Raw genomic sequence first — 13,909 nt, forward strand, 5'->3', positions numbered from 1 at the left:
AAACAATGCCACAGACATAGATTCCAAATCAGTCAAAGAATTGTGAAAGGTTAGGGGAGGGGAAGAGGGCAGGAGGAGGATCAGCCGGGACCGTAGGCAGGGAGCCTAGGCAGGGGAGCCCAGGCAGGGGTCCGGCTGGGCCCTGAGTCATCTGGGACTCTTCTTCTCGGACCCCCCAGCCACCTGCGACATAGGCAGGGCAGGCACCTAGAGCCCGAGTGGGAAGACAGGCTCCCTCCACACCCTTCCGCCTCCCACACCCTGTCTCCCTCTCACCGTAGCTCATCTTTCCCGACCTGGTGGAGGGGCTGGTGCTGATGAACATTGACCCCAACGGCAAAGGCTGGATCGACTGGGCGGCCACCAAGGTGAGCGTGGTCCTGGTAGACAGGGGTGCGGGTGCTGACAGCGCCCTGCGGGTGGTGCGGGGGAAGGGCTGCACTCACGCGGCCTCCCCCCCTGCCCCCCCCACCCAGCTCTCTGGCCTCACCAGCACTTTACCTGACACGGTGCTATCTCACCTCTTCAGCCAGGTAAGGGGGTGGGGCCCCCATGGGAGCTGCGCTGGGGGCTGACCTGGGGGTCTTGGGAGCCTCTAGAGGGCCTGGTTCCACCCACTCTCTGGGGTGCCCAGGGCTTGTACCCCCTCCCAGCCAGGCAAGAGGAGGAGGTCTGGGTGGGCGTTCTGGCGCATCTGACCTGTCTCCGCTTGGCTGAGACAGATGGGGTTGCTCCTCTGACTGCCGGATGGAGCCCTCCCCTCACTCCACGAGGCACTGCCCCCATCCTCCCCATGGGAAGAAGGCTGCAGGCTGTGCTACCTGCAAGCCGCCTCTGAGACCCCATCCCCGTCTGTCCGTCTGTCTGCTCCCCTCCACGCACCTCCCCTATCTGTCCCCCGGGCCCAGGAGGAGCTGGTGAACAACACAGAGCTGGTGCAGAGCTACCGGCAGCAGATCGGGAACGTGGTGAACCAGGCCAACCTGCAGCTCTTCTGGAACATGTACAACAGGTACGGGCGGTGTGGGGCTCAGCTCTGTGGCCCCAGGCACTTGAGTGCTCGCTCTGCTGGGGCTCGGGGAAAGCGGCAGGCCAGACACGTGCGCTCCCCAGTCTGCAGGTGGGCAGCTGGGCGCAGCTCTGAGAAGAGTCACTGCTGGCTCTAGTCACCCCCCTTGAAGGGCAGACAGAGAGCAGGGCTGTGGACGGACTCGGGTGCTTGGGCTCTTCCACGCCCTCTCCCGTGGGGCACTGCGGTCCCGCCAGGGGTGGTGAGGGATGCCAGCAACATCCCTGACCCCCACGGCCTGAACCTCCGGGCTGACATCTGTAGGTGGGGAGGAGGCTGGATGAAGCCCACGGTTTTCAGGCTGTGTTCCTTGGAGCCCACTGGCCTTCCCTCCTTCCTTCCTCCTACTAACATTTATTAAGCTCCTGCTGTATGTGTGGTGCTGGTTATACAGTGGAGAGCCAGAGGACCAGGCTCTGCCTCTCTGACCTTGGATCCGCATGCATGGGCAGTGGTACATGTTGGGGCCGTGCTTAGAGGGGGAGCGACAGTCAAATTGAGGGCCCACCTGGCCTGAATTGGGGGGTCTGAGAAGTCCCATATGAGGGCACACCTGAAGACACCCTATTTGTGCAGGCTATATCCCTGTCTCCCTGTCAGCTGGGATCTGGGAGGCCTTTTCCATAGCTGAGACAATTCAATAACCATAAGACCCAATTCTGGGCCCAGACATGGACGTCAGGCCCTATTGCCATTGTGGGATGCTGGGGTGGGGCCTGGTGCGCACGATCCCTGGCATCCCATCCTGAGCTGCCTGTCTCTACTCTGCCTCTCTCTCTGCAGCCGCAGAGACCTGGACATTAACCGGCCCGGAACAGTGCCCAATGCCAAGACGCTCCGGTGAGTGCCCTGCGCCCCCCAGGCTGCCCCTGCCCCCTCCTCCCCCGGCCCAGGCCAGACAGCCCTTTTCCTCTGTGTCTGCAGCTGCCCAGTGATGCTGGTGGTGGGGGACAACGCACCCGCTGAGGATGGGGTGGTGAGTGAGGGACTGCACCCTGGCTAGTGGGGGTATGGGAGGCGGGAGTAAAGGCATCATTGGCCTCTGGCCGGCAGGACCAGGACCTGGATGTTGACTTCTCAGCCCACCTCCCCACCATCTTGCCATGCATCTCCACCAGGCAGGCCCACCCTTCAGGTGAGGGAGGCGTGTAGATGGAGGGAGCTGGGGCCGGACCACCTGCCAGTCACCCCCTCCCTCCGTCCCTCCCAGCAGTATAGCTCCACCGCAGTCTCTGCCGACCTCAGGCCCAGAGACTGAGCTCTCTCCTCTGCAGCCTGGTTCATTCACTCTGCAGTAATCCCTGAGCACGTGCATCCTGGGTCTAGCCATGGCTCCCGTTGCCTTTGGGGATCATCACCTTCCCCACTGAAACTCTGGAAGCAGGCAGCCCAAGGCTTCATGTCCCCGTTAGCACAGAGCCCTCAAGGTCCAGGAGTACCTGGGGCCGCCCCCAGTGTGCCCAAAACAAGGACACCTTCCCTGTGCCTCAGGGCCCGGAGGAATAGGTGTAGGAATAGGGTCCAGACTGTCTGGACCCAGGCAGAGCACCCCCCCTCCGCCTCCGCCCCATCTCTTAACGATCCTTGACCCTCCCTCATCTCACCGCCTGACCCCTGTGGGCCCTGGAGCTCTCCCAGCCACGCCCGGCGAGGTGGCCCCAGCTTCCTGTAAAGACATGGCCCAGCCCCTGCCCCATTCCTGCCCTGCCAGCAGTTGTGAGTGGAGTCCAGGGTTGTCAGGTCCCTCGGGGTGGGGGTGGGGCACCGCTTCCTGATTGGAGGGGCTGGAACTTTCTGAAGGCAGCCTGCATGCCCTCCCTCACCAGTAGAGCTTCCCAGCTTTGGGACCAGAACCTGCCTTAGCAACTGGGGCTAGGGGACTCCCCCAGGGCCGGGGCTGCCTTACTCTGCTGACCTTGTCCTTAGGTGGAGTGCAACTCCAAGCTGGATCCGACCACCACGACCTTCCTGAAGGTGAGGCCTTCCTCCCCTGCTGGAGGCCAGCTCCCCAGCCAAGGGCCCACCCTCGGAGTGGGGGGTGCCTGGGGTCCCATCCGAGGCAGGAGCGGACAGTGTGTCTGCTCAGGGCAGCCTATTTAGGTATACAGGGCCTGGGCAAGGTGTGGGATGACCCCTGCTCAGCTCACCCCCCCTCTCTTCCCTGCAGATGGCAGATTCCGGGGGACTCCCCCAAGTCACACAGGTGAGACTCCTGGCCCTCCTTCCCTTATGTAGGCCGGTGCGGGAGGCTTCCCTTCTCCCCAGTCTCAGGCAGCCAATCAAAGCACGTGACTTTCTCTCTGTCCCGCAGCCAGGGAAGCTGACTGAGGCCTTCAAATACTTCCTGCAAGGCATGGGCTACAGTAAGTCAACCTCCCCCGACCCTGCCCTAGAAGCGTGGGGCGGGGGGCAGACAACAGAAGGGGGCTGCCACACCGTGTGGGGTGATGGCGAGCAGCCTGCTGGCGTGTGACTTCTGTGTTCGCCGGGCCTGGAGGCCGCGCGTCTCCCCACACATTCTCACCATGACTGGGGACTCCAGGTAGTCTCCATCTGAGTTGTGAGGAGGTGATCCCAGGCTGTGTCGGGCTCTCCTGTGCCCTCTGGGAGGCTTTGGGACACTGTTCTCATGGCAATGTGGGGCGGTAGGCTCTTCTTCAGGCCTGGGGGACCGGAGCCTGGGGCTGGGTCCTGCCCACGAAGCCCACGTAAAGCTGAGTCCTGCACACCACCCGCTCCCCTGCCAGACCCACAGCACCTGAGAAGGGCTTTTGCCACAGGGTGGCATGGTATCGGGGGCGTCAGAGGGGGAAACATGTGGAGGAAAACATGTGGGACAGCTAAAGGCAGCTGAACCTGGGGGCGGCACGGGTGAAGACCCCAAGGTAATAGGGGCTGTAGGGTGGCAATGGCCACCCTCCTCCCCTCTGCCGACTGCCTCTTAGCAGGGATGAGATGCCCAGACTATTCAGGAGTGCCTCCAGCCCACACGCACACACACGTGCACGCACACAACTTCTCATCTCCTTGACCCCCCCCCCGCCCCCACCAATATACCTGGCTCTCCTGCTGGAACTCCTCTCCCTGAATTTGTGTCTCCCCCCAGCCTTCAGCCTCTGGAGCTTGTGCCTCTGTGGAAAGACAGGGAAGGAAGACTGTCTTTCTGGCTGGGGGCCCAGCCAGAAGTGGGCCTGCCAGCCTCTCTGGGGAGAAGTAGGGCAAAGAGAGGCCCAAGCCAACAGAGGGACACAGCAGGAGCTCTGAGGCTAGGCCTGAGCTCCAGGAGCTCCCAGCAAACGTCTGAGGGATGGGTGGCTGGGACCTGTTCTCAGGGCCCTGTGAAAAATGTCGTCGGGCAGCCCAAAAGCCGGGCAGGATTTAGGAGGTGGTACAGGCCTCCCCCAGTCTGGGCCTGGGGAGACTGAGGCCCAGAAGAAGGGGGAGAGTGCTGCTGCTAGGGATATGGGCCCCAAAGCCCCTCTCGCCATGAGGCCACAGCCCAGACTAGAGAAGTGGGGGCAAGAGGAGTGTCCCCAGCGTGGCGTTTGGGCTCCCTCAGGGGCTGCTTCGGTGGGCGGGCAGGAGTGGGCTTCCTGAGGCTGTGGTCCGGCCCGGCCTGCTCTGTACCTGTCCTGTTGTCTCCTCTCCCTGGCCTTGTGGGGCCACGCTCTTCACCCGAGTTCTGTGTCTCCCCTACCCCCACCCCCCACCCTTCTGGCTCTGTCTTCTCTCTTAGTTGCATACTTGAAGGACCGAAGGCTGAGTGGAGGAGCAGGTAGCCCTGTGCCCCCTCCCATGCATGGACCCCTGCCCCACAACCCCCTGCTCCTTCCTCTGTGCGGTGCTGCAGCCGGGCCTCATCTTGCTGGGCTTGGGAACTTTCTTGTGTCCTGCTTGCCTCCAAAGTCTGAAAGAGTCCTGCTTTGTCACAGATTCTGGACTCCAGTGGGTTGTGTCCTCCGTTCAGGCTCTAGAGTGGCTGGGGTTTAGAGCAGTCTGGCTTATGGGATGCCGTGGGCCGTGTGGCTTTCAGAGCTCGGGCTGTTGGAACCAGAGCCTCACAGAGCGGAAGCCCAGGCCTAGCCCTGGGAGCAGGGGTGTCCGGCCAAGCCCGAGCTGGATGGATGGCCAGTTGCATTCAGGAAGGTGGAATTCGCCCTAAGAGTCTTGTTTGTGCAACTCTGAGTACAGACAGAAACTGGATTTAAGGCAGTCTGTGGCCTCTGCACCTTGTCCACCTTGACAGAAGTAGTCGTGCTCCCCTGTCCCGTCATCCTCTTGAGGGAGGCATCGTGGGAAATCTGTCCATCCCCGCACCAGCTCAGGGGGCCCCAGTCCAACCACGCTGCTCTAGCCGTAGCTCCGGCCAGCTGTCATGAGATGGGTCCTGCTGGCCTCTGCGGGGGCCCCCGGCCCCCCGCCTCTTGGGCTCAGTCACTGGTGCTGGTGATGCATGCCCCCGGCTTGACAGGGTAGATGCCAGAGCCGCGGCTTGAGACGGGCCCCCGCGCCGTTGGAAGAACGGGTCTGGCTGGCCGCTTCGCTTGCGTCAACCCTTGTCCCACCCGCCGGCCCCTAGCCCTGCCCGCCCACCCTCACGCCTGCTCCCATCTCTGTCCACAGTGCCCTCGGCCAGCATGACCCGCCTCGCCCGCTCTCGTACGGCATCTCTCACCAGTGCCAGCTCGGTGGATGGCAGCCGCCCGCAGGCCTGCACCCACTCGGAGAGCAGTGAGGGGCTGGGCCAGGTCAATCACACCATGGAGGTGTCCTGTTGAAGCCCTTGGCCCGGCAGAGACACCCACCTGCCCCCGCCCACCTCAACGTCCCACTGCCATCCTCGCGCCGGCTCGTTTTCCTTTTAGTTTATTTTTGTGAAGGCCAAGGGGAGGAAATGGGTTTACTTCTCTTTTGTTAAAAGGATGAGGGGATCCATCCTAGATGCTGCAGAACAGTCTCCGGGTGGTTTGAGAGACTCACTCCTCCCCGCCCCCAGCTCACTCACCTTGTCACCTTGGCTGACTTAGACCCCCTCTTCCAACTTCCCACAGTCAGGGCGGGGGACAGGGAGGAAGGGGATTTGCTAAGGAGAGAGTTTGAGTGCTTCTCTGGGCAGGATCCAGGATAATATCCTAGACTGAAGAAAGCACGGGATGGCCCCCTCGGGCGGGCAGTTGGAGACGGCACGTGGTTTTGAGGTGGTGTGCTGGGACAGCAGGAGCCACAGGGTCCAGCTCAGGTACTGAGGGGACAACCAGGAGGAGGCACTGGGGGGCATTGGGAGGCAGGAATCCTGGAGCTCTGCAGGCCCCTTTCTCCCCATCTCCTCCACCAAGCACATCTGTTTCTGTCTTTTTGCACTTATGACAATCATCTGAACCGTAGCCACAAGGGGGCGCTCCTACCAGGCAGCAGTTTTCCGGGTGCTCTCTGGGCTGGTCTGGTGATGTAGGGCCAGGCAGGTAGGGTCCAAACAGGGTTTCTCTGCCCAAGGAAGACAGAACACAGAGGACCTAAAAGGCAAGAACCCCATAGACTGTCTTAGCCCAAACACTCCACCACCTCCTGGCCTTGGCCCGTGTCTGAGCCAAGGCCCAGAGGTAGAAAGTTGCCTGATCCTCTGTCTCCATTGGGACCTGATTTGGGGACTGAGCTTAAATGCTGGGATAGCCCAGGAGGGTTGGATGCACCCAAGAACTTCATGGTGTCTGCCTTCGGGAGCCAGTATGTGGCTGGAGACAGTGGTGGCTGAGAGTCCCAGTTCCGTGGAGGACAAGGTTTTTGCCCACAGGTTCCGTGGAGGACAATTCACTCAACAGCAGTGTGTCCAGAACCACCAGACACATGGTATTATCTCTGGTCCTGGTCAAGCTATGCCAGTATTTTCTGTGGACATCACTAAGAAAGAAGAGAGTTTATTTGGAGAGAAATGGTCTAAGGTAGCGAGACTTCTGCAGGCCCCCACTGCCATCTCAGGACGTCTGGAGTGGCGTGGGCTGGGCCTTACTGGGTCCTGGGGTGGGAAGTGAAGGTTGCCGAAGTGAACAGGGGCCAGGCAGAGGAGAAAAGCTCTCCACACACCCTGGTCTCCTGCTTTCACCTGAAGCCCAGGCCTGTGCCATACACATCCCACCCACCCACACTATCAGGGAGAATCTCCTGACCCAGAAACCAGAGCCACTGGTCTTGGGGCCTAAATCAGTTGCCACACAACCTGAAACAAGAGGGGAGAGAGCAATGAGAACTGCAGGGCTGTGGAGGGGACAGTTGCGTGTGGGGTGCTGAGGCTGAGCGGACACCTGCATCCACCTTTCCTTGGCACATATCACCCCCTTCTAGAATCTTTTTTTTTTTTTTTTTTTTTTTAAAGATTTTATTTATTTATTTGACAGAGAGAGATTACAGGTAGGTAGAGAGGCTGGCAGAGAGAGAGAGAGAGAGAAGCAGGCTCCCTGCCGAGCAGAGAGCCCGATGTGGGACTCGATCCCAGGACCCCGAGATCATGACCTGAGCCGAAGGCAGCGGCTTAAACCACTGAGCCACCCAGGCGCCCCGACCCCCTTCTAGAATCTTAAGCCATTACTAGACTGCTCTAGAGCCTGGTGGAGTGTTAGTCTGTCCCCAGTTCTATTCACTCACGTGCTTCCTTTGAATATCAAATGTGACTGTTTGAAAAGCTGGTAGAATTAATCTCTCTTATTGTAGATAGCGCTGCAGACCTTGGATTTTTTTTTTCCTGTGTTCTTTCAGATGAGATATCTATAAATATCTATACATTATATATATATATATGTATATTGGGTCTTCCTGCGTGTGGTTTTCCATCGGAGGTTGTCTCTTTGGTCAAAGTGAACTTTTAATGGAGTTATTTTCCTCTCTGTATAAAGTGAAGAACCTAATTTTGTGTATTCCAGTGGCTGATGTCATGAAACTTTGAGATGACAAAATGTAAAACAAATAAAACCCTTGTCAAAGTAGAAAGTTAACTGTGCTGGCAAACTAATAAAGAAATGAAGAAGAATTCGAGTATGGTGACGTCAGGCCCATCACAGGAAGCTTTTGAAAAGGCAGCCTTGAGGTTGGTGCTTCTTGGGCTGAGGTGGGACTGAAAACGCAGGAGTTCCCATCCATGTTTCTATTTCCAGTTTTGTTGGGGTTTTTTTTGTTTGTTTGTTTTCCTAAAACTCTACCCCCACCTTGGGGTTAGAGCTCAGGACCACCGGGTGATCAAGAGTCACCTGCTCTACCAAATGAACCAGCCAGGTGCCCCACTTATTTCCAGGTCTCCTCACATTATCTTACTAATTCTTACTTTTTTTTTTTTTTTTTTTTTTTTTGAGAGAGAGACCATGGAGCGGGGAAGCGGGGAGGCGGAGGGAGAAGCAGGAGCCAGGCGGGGTGGCGGGAAAAGCGGGGCTGGGCGATCCCAGGACCTTGAGAACCCGACCTCCAGCTGAAGACAGATGCTTAACTAAGCTACCCAGGTGTCCCTACAATCCTTACATTAATTCCACTGGATATAAATAATCATAGTTTCACAGGTGAAGAAACGGAGCTCAGGATAAGGGATTTGCCCTAAGAAGCAGCCAAGCTAGGAGCTGGCTTTAGCATTGCAGGACTTCAAAACCCTGCTTCATTTTCTAAACTTAACAGCATGCTACTTTCCTATGTTTAACCACCACTTCTGACTCATTAACTCAATAAACATAGCGTTCCTGCTACGTGTCAATAAAGCACGTAAATAAAAATAAAACCCACCATATGCGTATGATGAAAAACAGGGATACACCAGCGAGTGCGTGCAGAGGTGGTTTATTCCCGTTCTGAGAACCCTTCCCATGCCCCTCGGAAGCGCACACAAGCTGCCCCACGGCGCCCGGGCACGCAGGCGCGCGCACCCCAGCTCTGCGCAAAGAACAGCTTCGATTATCCTGGCTGACGACCAGTCCCGATGAGGAAGGCAGGCTGGCCGCCCACCTGGGTGCGCCCACAGCCGGTCACCCGGGAGGCCCTCGCGCTGGTATCCAGAAACTGAATTTTGTTCTTCGAAATGTCTCAGCTCTTGGAGACAAAGGGGAGAGAGCTGGGCCTGGCTCGGAACCAGGCTCGAGGCGAGTCAGGGAGACGTCCGACCGCCCGTTTCCTAAACCCAGCTGCGAACTCCTGAGCTTCTGAAGAACGTTCCCCGGGGGAGTGATTTGACCAGGTGCAACTCCCTACTCGTCGTCGGAGGCACCGGCGAACGTCACGTGGCGTCGGGGCGGGGACGTAGGCCCCGCCCCCCAAAGGGCCTTCTGTGGGACTCCAGAGGCGCCGGAAACGGCGGCAACGCCGGCGCAGCGCTCCTGACGCGCGCGGCTTCGGCAATGGCGACTGAGGCGAAGCGCCGGCGGGTAAGTCGCAGGAGACGGGAGCGGGGCGCTCCCCTTTCCGCCGCTCCCCTGCTCCGCTCGCTTGCGGGGGACCCTGGCTGCCCTCCGCGCCCCCTCCCCCTACCGAGAACCCTCCCTCCTCTCGCACTTCGGTCTGCTCCCGCGTCCCGCGCGTTCTCCCGGGCGGGCCCTTTCCACGGCGCTGGTTCGTTCCAGGTGGCGGAGCCTGTGGGCGGCAGCGACGCGGACGCGGACCCGGACCCGGTGCCCGGTTTCCTGAGCTGGTGCCGGCAGGTTGGGCTGGAGTTGAGTCCCAAGGTGAAGAGGCGGGGGCTGCGGGCTGGCGTACGCGGCGGTGGGGGCGGGGCGCACGCCTTCTCTGACCCGCGGCTCCCCGGTCCAGGTGGCGGTGAGCCGGCAGGGAACGGTGGCCGGTTACGGCATGGTGGCCCGGGAGAGCGTGCGGCCCGGGGAGCTGCTGTTCGCCGTGCCGCGGGCCGCCCTCCTTTCGCAGCACACCTGCTCCATTGGCGGCCTGCTGGAGCGAGGTGGGTGCGCCGGCGGGGACGCGACGGGGAGGCGGGCCGCGCAGCTGCGCGGGTTTTCACCTCCGTGTCTCCCTCAGAGCGAGGCGCGCTGCAGAGCCAGTCGGGCTGGGTGCCGCTGCTGCTGGCGCTGCTGCACGAGCTGCAGGCCCCGGCCTCGCCCTGGAGCCCCTACTTTGCGCTCTGGCCGGAGCTGGGCCGATTGGAGCACCCCATGTTCTGGTGAGCGCCTTAGTAGGGGGTGGGGAGCACCAGCACCGGAGCCTGGCTCGAACCGGCCTGGCCGGGGACCGGGTCCCCAGGCACTAGTCCCGGTGGGGTGTGTGAAGGGAACTCGGGTGGGGTGTCACTGCAGGCCTGAGGAGGAGCGCAGGCGACTGCTGCAGGGCACAGGTGTACCGGAGGCCGTGGAGAAGGACTTGGCCAACATCCGCAGCGAGTACTATTCCATCGTGTTGCCCTTCATGGAAACCCACCCGGATCTTTTCAGCCCCAGGGTTCGCTCCCTGGAACTCTACCGCCAGCTCGTGGCTCTTGTGATGGCCTACAGGTCAGTGAGCAGACCTTGAAGGACTTTCTTCCTTTAGAATTGAGGGATAAGAGGGGAAAGAATGGCGAACCGCACCCCAGTCTCTCACCCTACACTGGGCTTTAGCAGAGTTCTCTCTGTGGCAGCTTTCAGGAACCACTGGAGGAAGAGGAGGATGAAAAGGAGCCAAACTCCCCTTTGATGGTGCCTGCTGCAGACATACTAAACCATTTAGCCAATCATAATGCCAATCTAGAATACTCTCCAGTGAGTGCCTCCCTCTGTTACTGTTCTTATGTGCACTGATGATCAGGCATTTGATTCAAACCAGTGCTTGTCATTTGTGCTGGTCTGAGAGGCTAAGTGGGGCCCGTTCTCCTCATGGTAAAAACAGAGATGAAGTTAGATTTTCTTGTGATGTAGGTTGTTTGCATATTCCGAACAGTTGAAACACAAAACCTCAATACCTGCAAAGAAAGTTGTGGTTATTTTTCTAAGCTACTGCCATCATTTTCTTGGTGTCAGAGGTTGGCTATACTGTCAGTACTTCGTGGGGAGAAGCAGGGAGGGGAAGCGGATGGGCATACATCAGGTCAAAGATAATACCAGGGTTGTAGCAATTCCATTTACTAAGTGGAATGTTGTAAGAAAAGATGAAGTTTATGGAATTAGGGAATGGCTGTTTTTAATCCTGGCCTCCCCTCTGCCATTTTCACTTGGGGTTTAATTGTTCCTTTCTAAGAACAAGCAGCTTTTTTCTAAGTACTGCAGGTGACTGAGCAGAGATTCACCTAATAAAGCAGTGAGGCTGAACTTGACCTTTTGTAAGTCTCAACTCTTTGATTCTACTGTATAGGCATATTTCACCTCAGATACTGTGCTTTTTACAAATTGAAGGTTTGTGGCAACCCTGTGTTGAGCAAGTCTATCGGTGCCATTTTTCCCCCCCTTTGGGAGCAGCAGGCTTCCTGCTAAACAGGGAGCCTGATGCAAGGCTCGATCCCAGGACCCTGGGATCATGACCTGAACCGAAGGCAGAATCTTAACGGCTGAACCACCCAGGTACCCTCTTGTTTCAGGACTCTGTGTCCTATTTTGGGAAGAATTAAAATTGTAAGAATTGCAATATTTCAAAAGTTCCCATTATTACTATATTTGTTTTGGTGATCTGATCAGTAAATAAAACTCCCAGAAAGCTCAGGTGGTGGTTAGCACTGTTTAGCAAAAAAGCTGTTTTTTGAAATACATTTTATGTGCACTGGGACACAAAAAAGTTCATTTGACTCATTTTTTTTTTTAAACAGTATTTGCTTTTTTGTGGTGGTGTGGAACCGATCCTATACAATCTGAGGTATGCCTATACAGGACTTTAATAGGAACTAAAAGTAAAATGTGGGTAGGCGTATCGTCAATTCCAGTGCTGAACTGTACCCACTGGGAAGATCTTCCGAAGAGGGAATTAATCTTCATGGGGCTGGCCAGGGAAGGGCCTAGTCCCAGCTTCTCCCTTCCACCCCAGAATTGTCTTCGGATGGTGGCCACTCAGCCCATTCCTAAAGGCCATGAAATTTTCAACACTTACGGGCAAATGGCTAATTGGCAACTGATTCATATGTATGGTTTTGTTGAACCATATCCTGACAACACGGATGACACAGCTGACATTCAGATGGTGACAGTTCGTGAAGCAGCATTACAGGGTGAGTGTCTGGTTGATGCAATCTTGCGACACCAGTGGATAGGTCTCTGCCCACCCCAGGTGCTCTTAAATAGCAGCTGCCCCATTCTTTGGAAACTGGGTAGTAGATAAGAAGAAGAACTGCTGGATATATGGAGACATTAACACTATTACCGTCTACAGGAACAAAAGCTGAAGCTGAAAAGCTCCTACTCTATGAACGCTGGGATTTCTTATGTAAACTGGAGATGGTTGGGGAAGAGGGAGCCTTTGTGATTGGGCGTGAGGAGATACTCACTGAAGAGGAACTGACCTCTACACTCAAGGTAAAGGGCTGAGAATAGCCAAAAAATATTTAGAGCTTAGATGAGAAAGGAAACATGGAACGGAGGGAGAACACACTTAAATGCTGTCGAGATAGGCTTCTCTAAATTTAGAAATACACAATTAAAGGGCCCAATGATTGCTTCTAGGTACTGTGCATGTCTCCTGAGGAGTTCAGAGAGTTTAAAGACCAGGATGGATGGGGAGATAATAAAAGGGAAGAGGACAGCCTGACAATCACAAATATCCCGAAACTCAAAGCATCATGGAGACAGCTTCTTCGGGACAGTGTTTTGTTGACCCTGCAAAACTATGCCACAGACTTAAAATCTGAACAAGATTTACTAGGTAACAAGGAGGTGTACACCAAACTGAGCTGGAGGGAACAGCAGGCCTTGCAGGTTCGCTATGGTCAGAAGATGATCTTACACCAGTTGTTGGAACTGACAAGTTAGCAGGTTTTGTGTTGCCTGAAGAAATATCGACAAGAACTTTATTCTAAGCTAATATTCACTGATGCTTGAAAAAAATGAGAATTTGGATCTTCTGCTTCACTTTTCCTTTCATTAAGTGCCAAAAGGAAAAGCAGCAAAGGTGGTATGTTAGGGTTAACTCTGAGGTAAGGCTAACCGTTTGAAGACTGGGCACAGTCTTTAAAATTGGAAACTGCTGATGGTTACTAAGACCAATGAATCATTTAACTGCTTTGTTCTCAGTCTGAACTAGAGTTAGCAGAAATGTAACAGTAGTAAGGTCTTGGTCTTTAGTAAGTAGTTAAGGTCATGGACTTTAAAGTAGACCTGGGTCTACTTTGAGCAAGCTTCTTCCCTCCAAGACTGTTTCCTGTTTGAGGGTTTGATGAGCTGTATGGCGATGGCACAGCTCAACCTTAAGGGAAGGAACCCTAAGATAAGACACCAATGACATTCAGACCTTACTTGTTAAAATTTCTATTTAATCTTGAACTTTTTTGTCCTCTGTGGCCATAGAACTTGACAATCAAAGGTAAGGTATTTTTTAGGTGGCATAAATTTTAAATATATCAAAATCCCACAAGGAGAAAGGCTATGAAAAATCTTTTGTAATTCTTTTATCACAGAAACCTGCTCCAGTGATTTTCTACTGTTGAAACATGCCAGGTTAGTGGGAAAGATCTCATCATTCAGCAAGAAGTGATGTTTCCTCATGGCCCCTGGCTCTGTGAGACGGGGCTGTCCACTTTCCTCCTCACCACCAGCACTGGCTGCTGCTACTGAGAAAGGCACAGTGGACTCACACGTATGTCATGACTTTAATGTTTTGACTACAGTATGCATACACATACAAGTAAGGGAGCTAGAGCCCAGGGGCTAGAAAGGCTACAAAATACAACACATGGACCAATACATTTAC

At 56.0% G+C, this 13,909-nt stretch overlaps 2 protein-coding genes across 7 annotated transcripts in view; both read left to right on the top strand.

Annotated features, from left to right (window-relative positions):
* The window catches only part of NDRG4 (NDRG family member 4), a 41,256-nt gene extending 33,166 nt beyond the window's left edge, over positions 1-8,090 (top strand). For 4 of the 6 annotated variants that reach the window (XM_045076133.1, XM_004744282.2, XM_004744285.3 and 1 more), the window contains 10 exons: positions 282-368; positions 477-533; positions 909-1,012; positions 1,853-1,909; positions 1,994-2,045; positions 2,996-3,043; positions 3,237-3,272; positions 3,381-3,432; positions 4,806-4,844; positions 5,693-8,090. In XM_045076133.1, the coding sequence (XP_044932068.1) occupies positions 282-368; positions 477-533; positions 909-1,012; positions 1,853-1,909; positions 1,994-2,045; positions 2,996-3,043; positions 3,237-3,272; positions 3,381-3,432; positions 4,806-4,844; positions 5,693-5,847 (687 nt within the window). In that variant the 3' untranslated portion in view covers positions 5,848-8,090. The remainder of the gene's footprint in view (positions 1-281; positions 369-476; positions 534-908; positions 1,013-1,852; positions 1,910-1,993; positions 2,046-2,995; positions 3,044-3,236; positions 3,273-3,380; positions 3,433-4,805; positions 4,845-5,692) is intronic. The other 2 variants (XM_013052164.2, XM_004744287.2) reach the window with 1 other exon arrangement.
* Positions 8,091-8,426: 336 nt separating this feature from the next.
* Positions 8,427-13,592, top strand: SETD6 (SET domain containing 6, protein lysine methyltransferase). The gene is made up of 9 exons (XM_013052170.2): positions 8,427-9,462; positions 9,658-9,759; positions 9,845-9,989; positions 10,067-10,208; positions 10,342-10,536; positions 10,662-10,782; positions 12,035-12,215; positions 12,377-12,519; positions 12,667-13,592. Exons 1-9 carry the CDS (start codon positions 9,436-9,438, stop codon positions 12,970-12,972), a joined length of 1,362 nt encoding a protein of 453 aa, XP_012907624.1. The 5' UTR covers positions 8,427-9,435; the 3' UTR covers positions 12,973-13,592.
* The last annotated feature ends 317 nt before the right edge of the window (positions 13,593-13,909 follow it).

This window comes from Mustela putorius, unplaced genomic scaffold, assembly GCF_011764305.1.
Source record: "Mustela putorius furo isolate JIRA1106 unplaced genomic scaffold, ASM1176430v1.1 tig00000174_pilon_pilon_pilon, whole genome shotgun sequence".
Classification (NCBI taxonomy): domain Eukaryota; kingdom Metazoa; phylum Chordata; class Mammalia; order Carnivora; family Mustelidae; genus Mustela; species Mustela putorius.

Bases quoted from the DNA above. Each gene is read 5' to 3' on its own strand.
- SETD6 (XM_013052170.2), top strand. From the start codon at position 9,436: ATGGCGACTGAGGCGAAGCGCCGGCGG. The intron at 10,537-10,661 runs GTCAGTGAGCAG...TCTCTGTGGCAG, and splicing joins GCTCTTGTGATGGCCTACAG to CTTTCAGGAACCACTGGAGG. The intron at 10,783-12,034 runs GTGAGTGCCTCC...CTTCCACCCCAG, and splicing joins CCAATCTAGAATACTCTCCA to AATTGTCTTCGGATGGTGGC.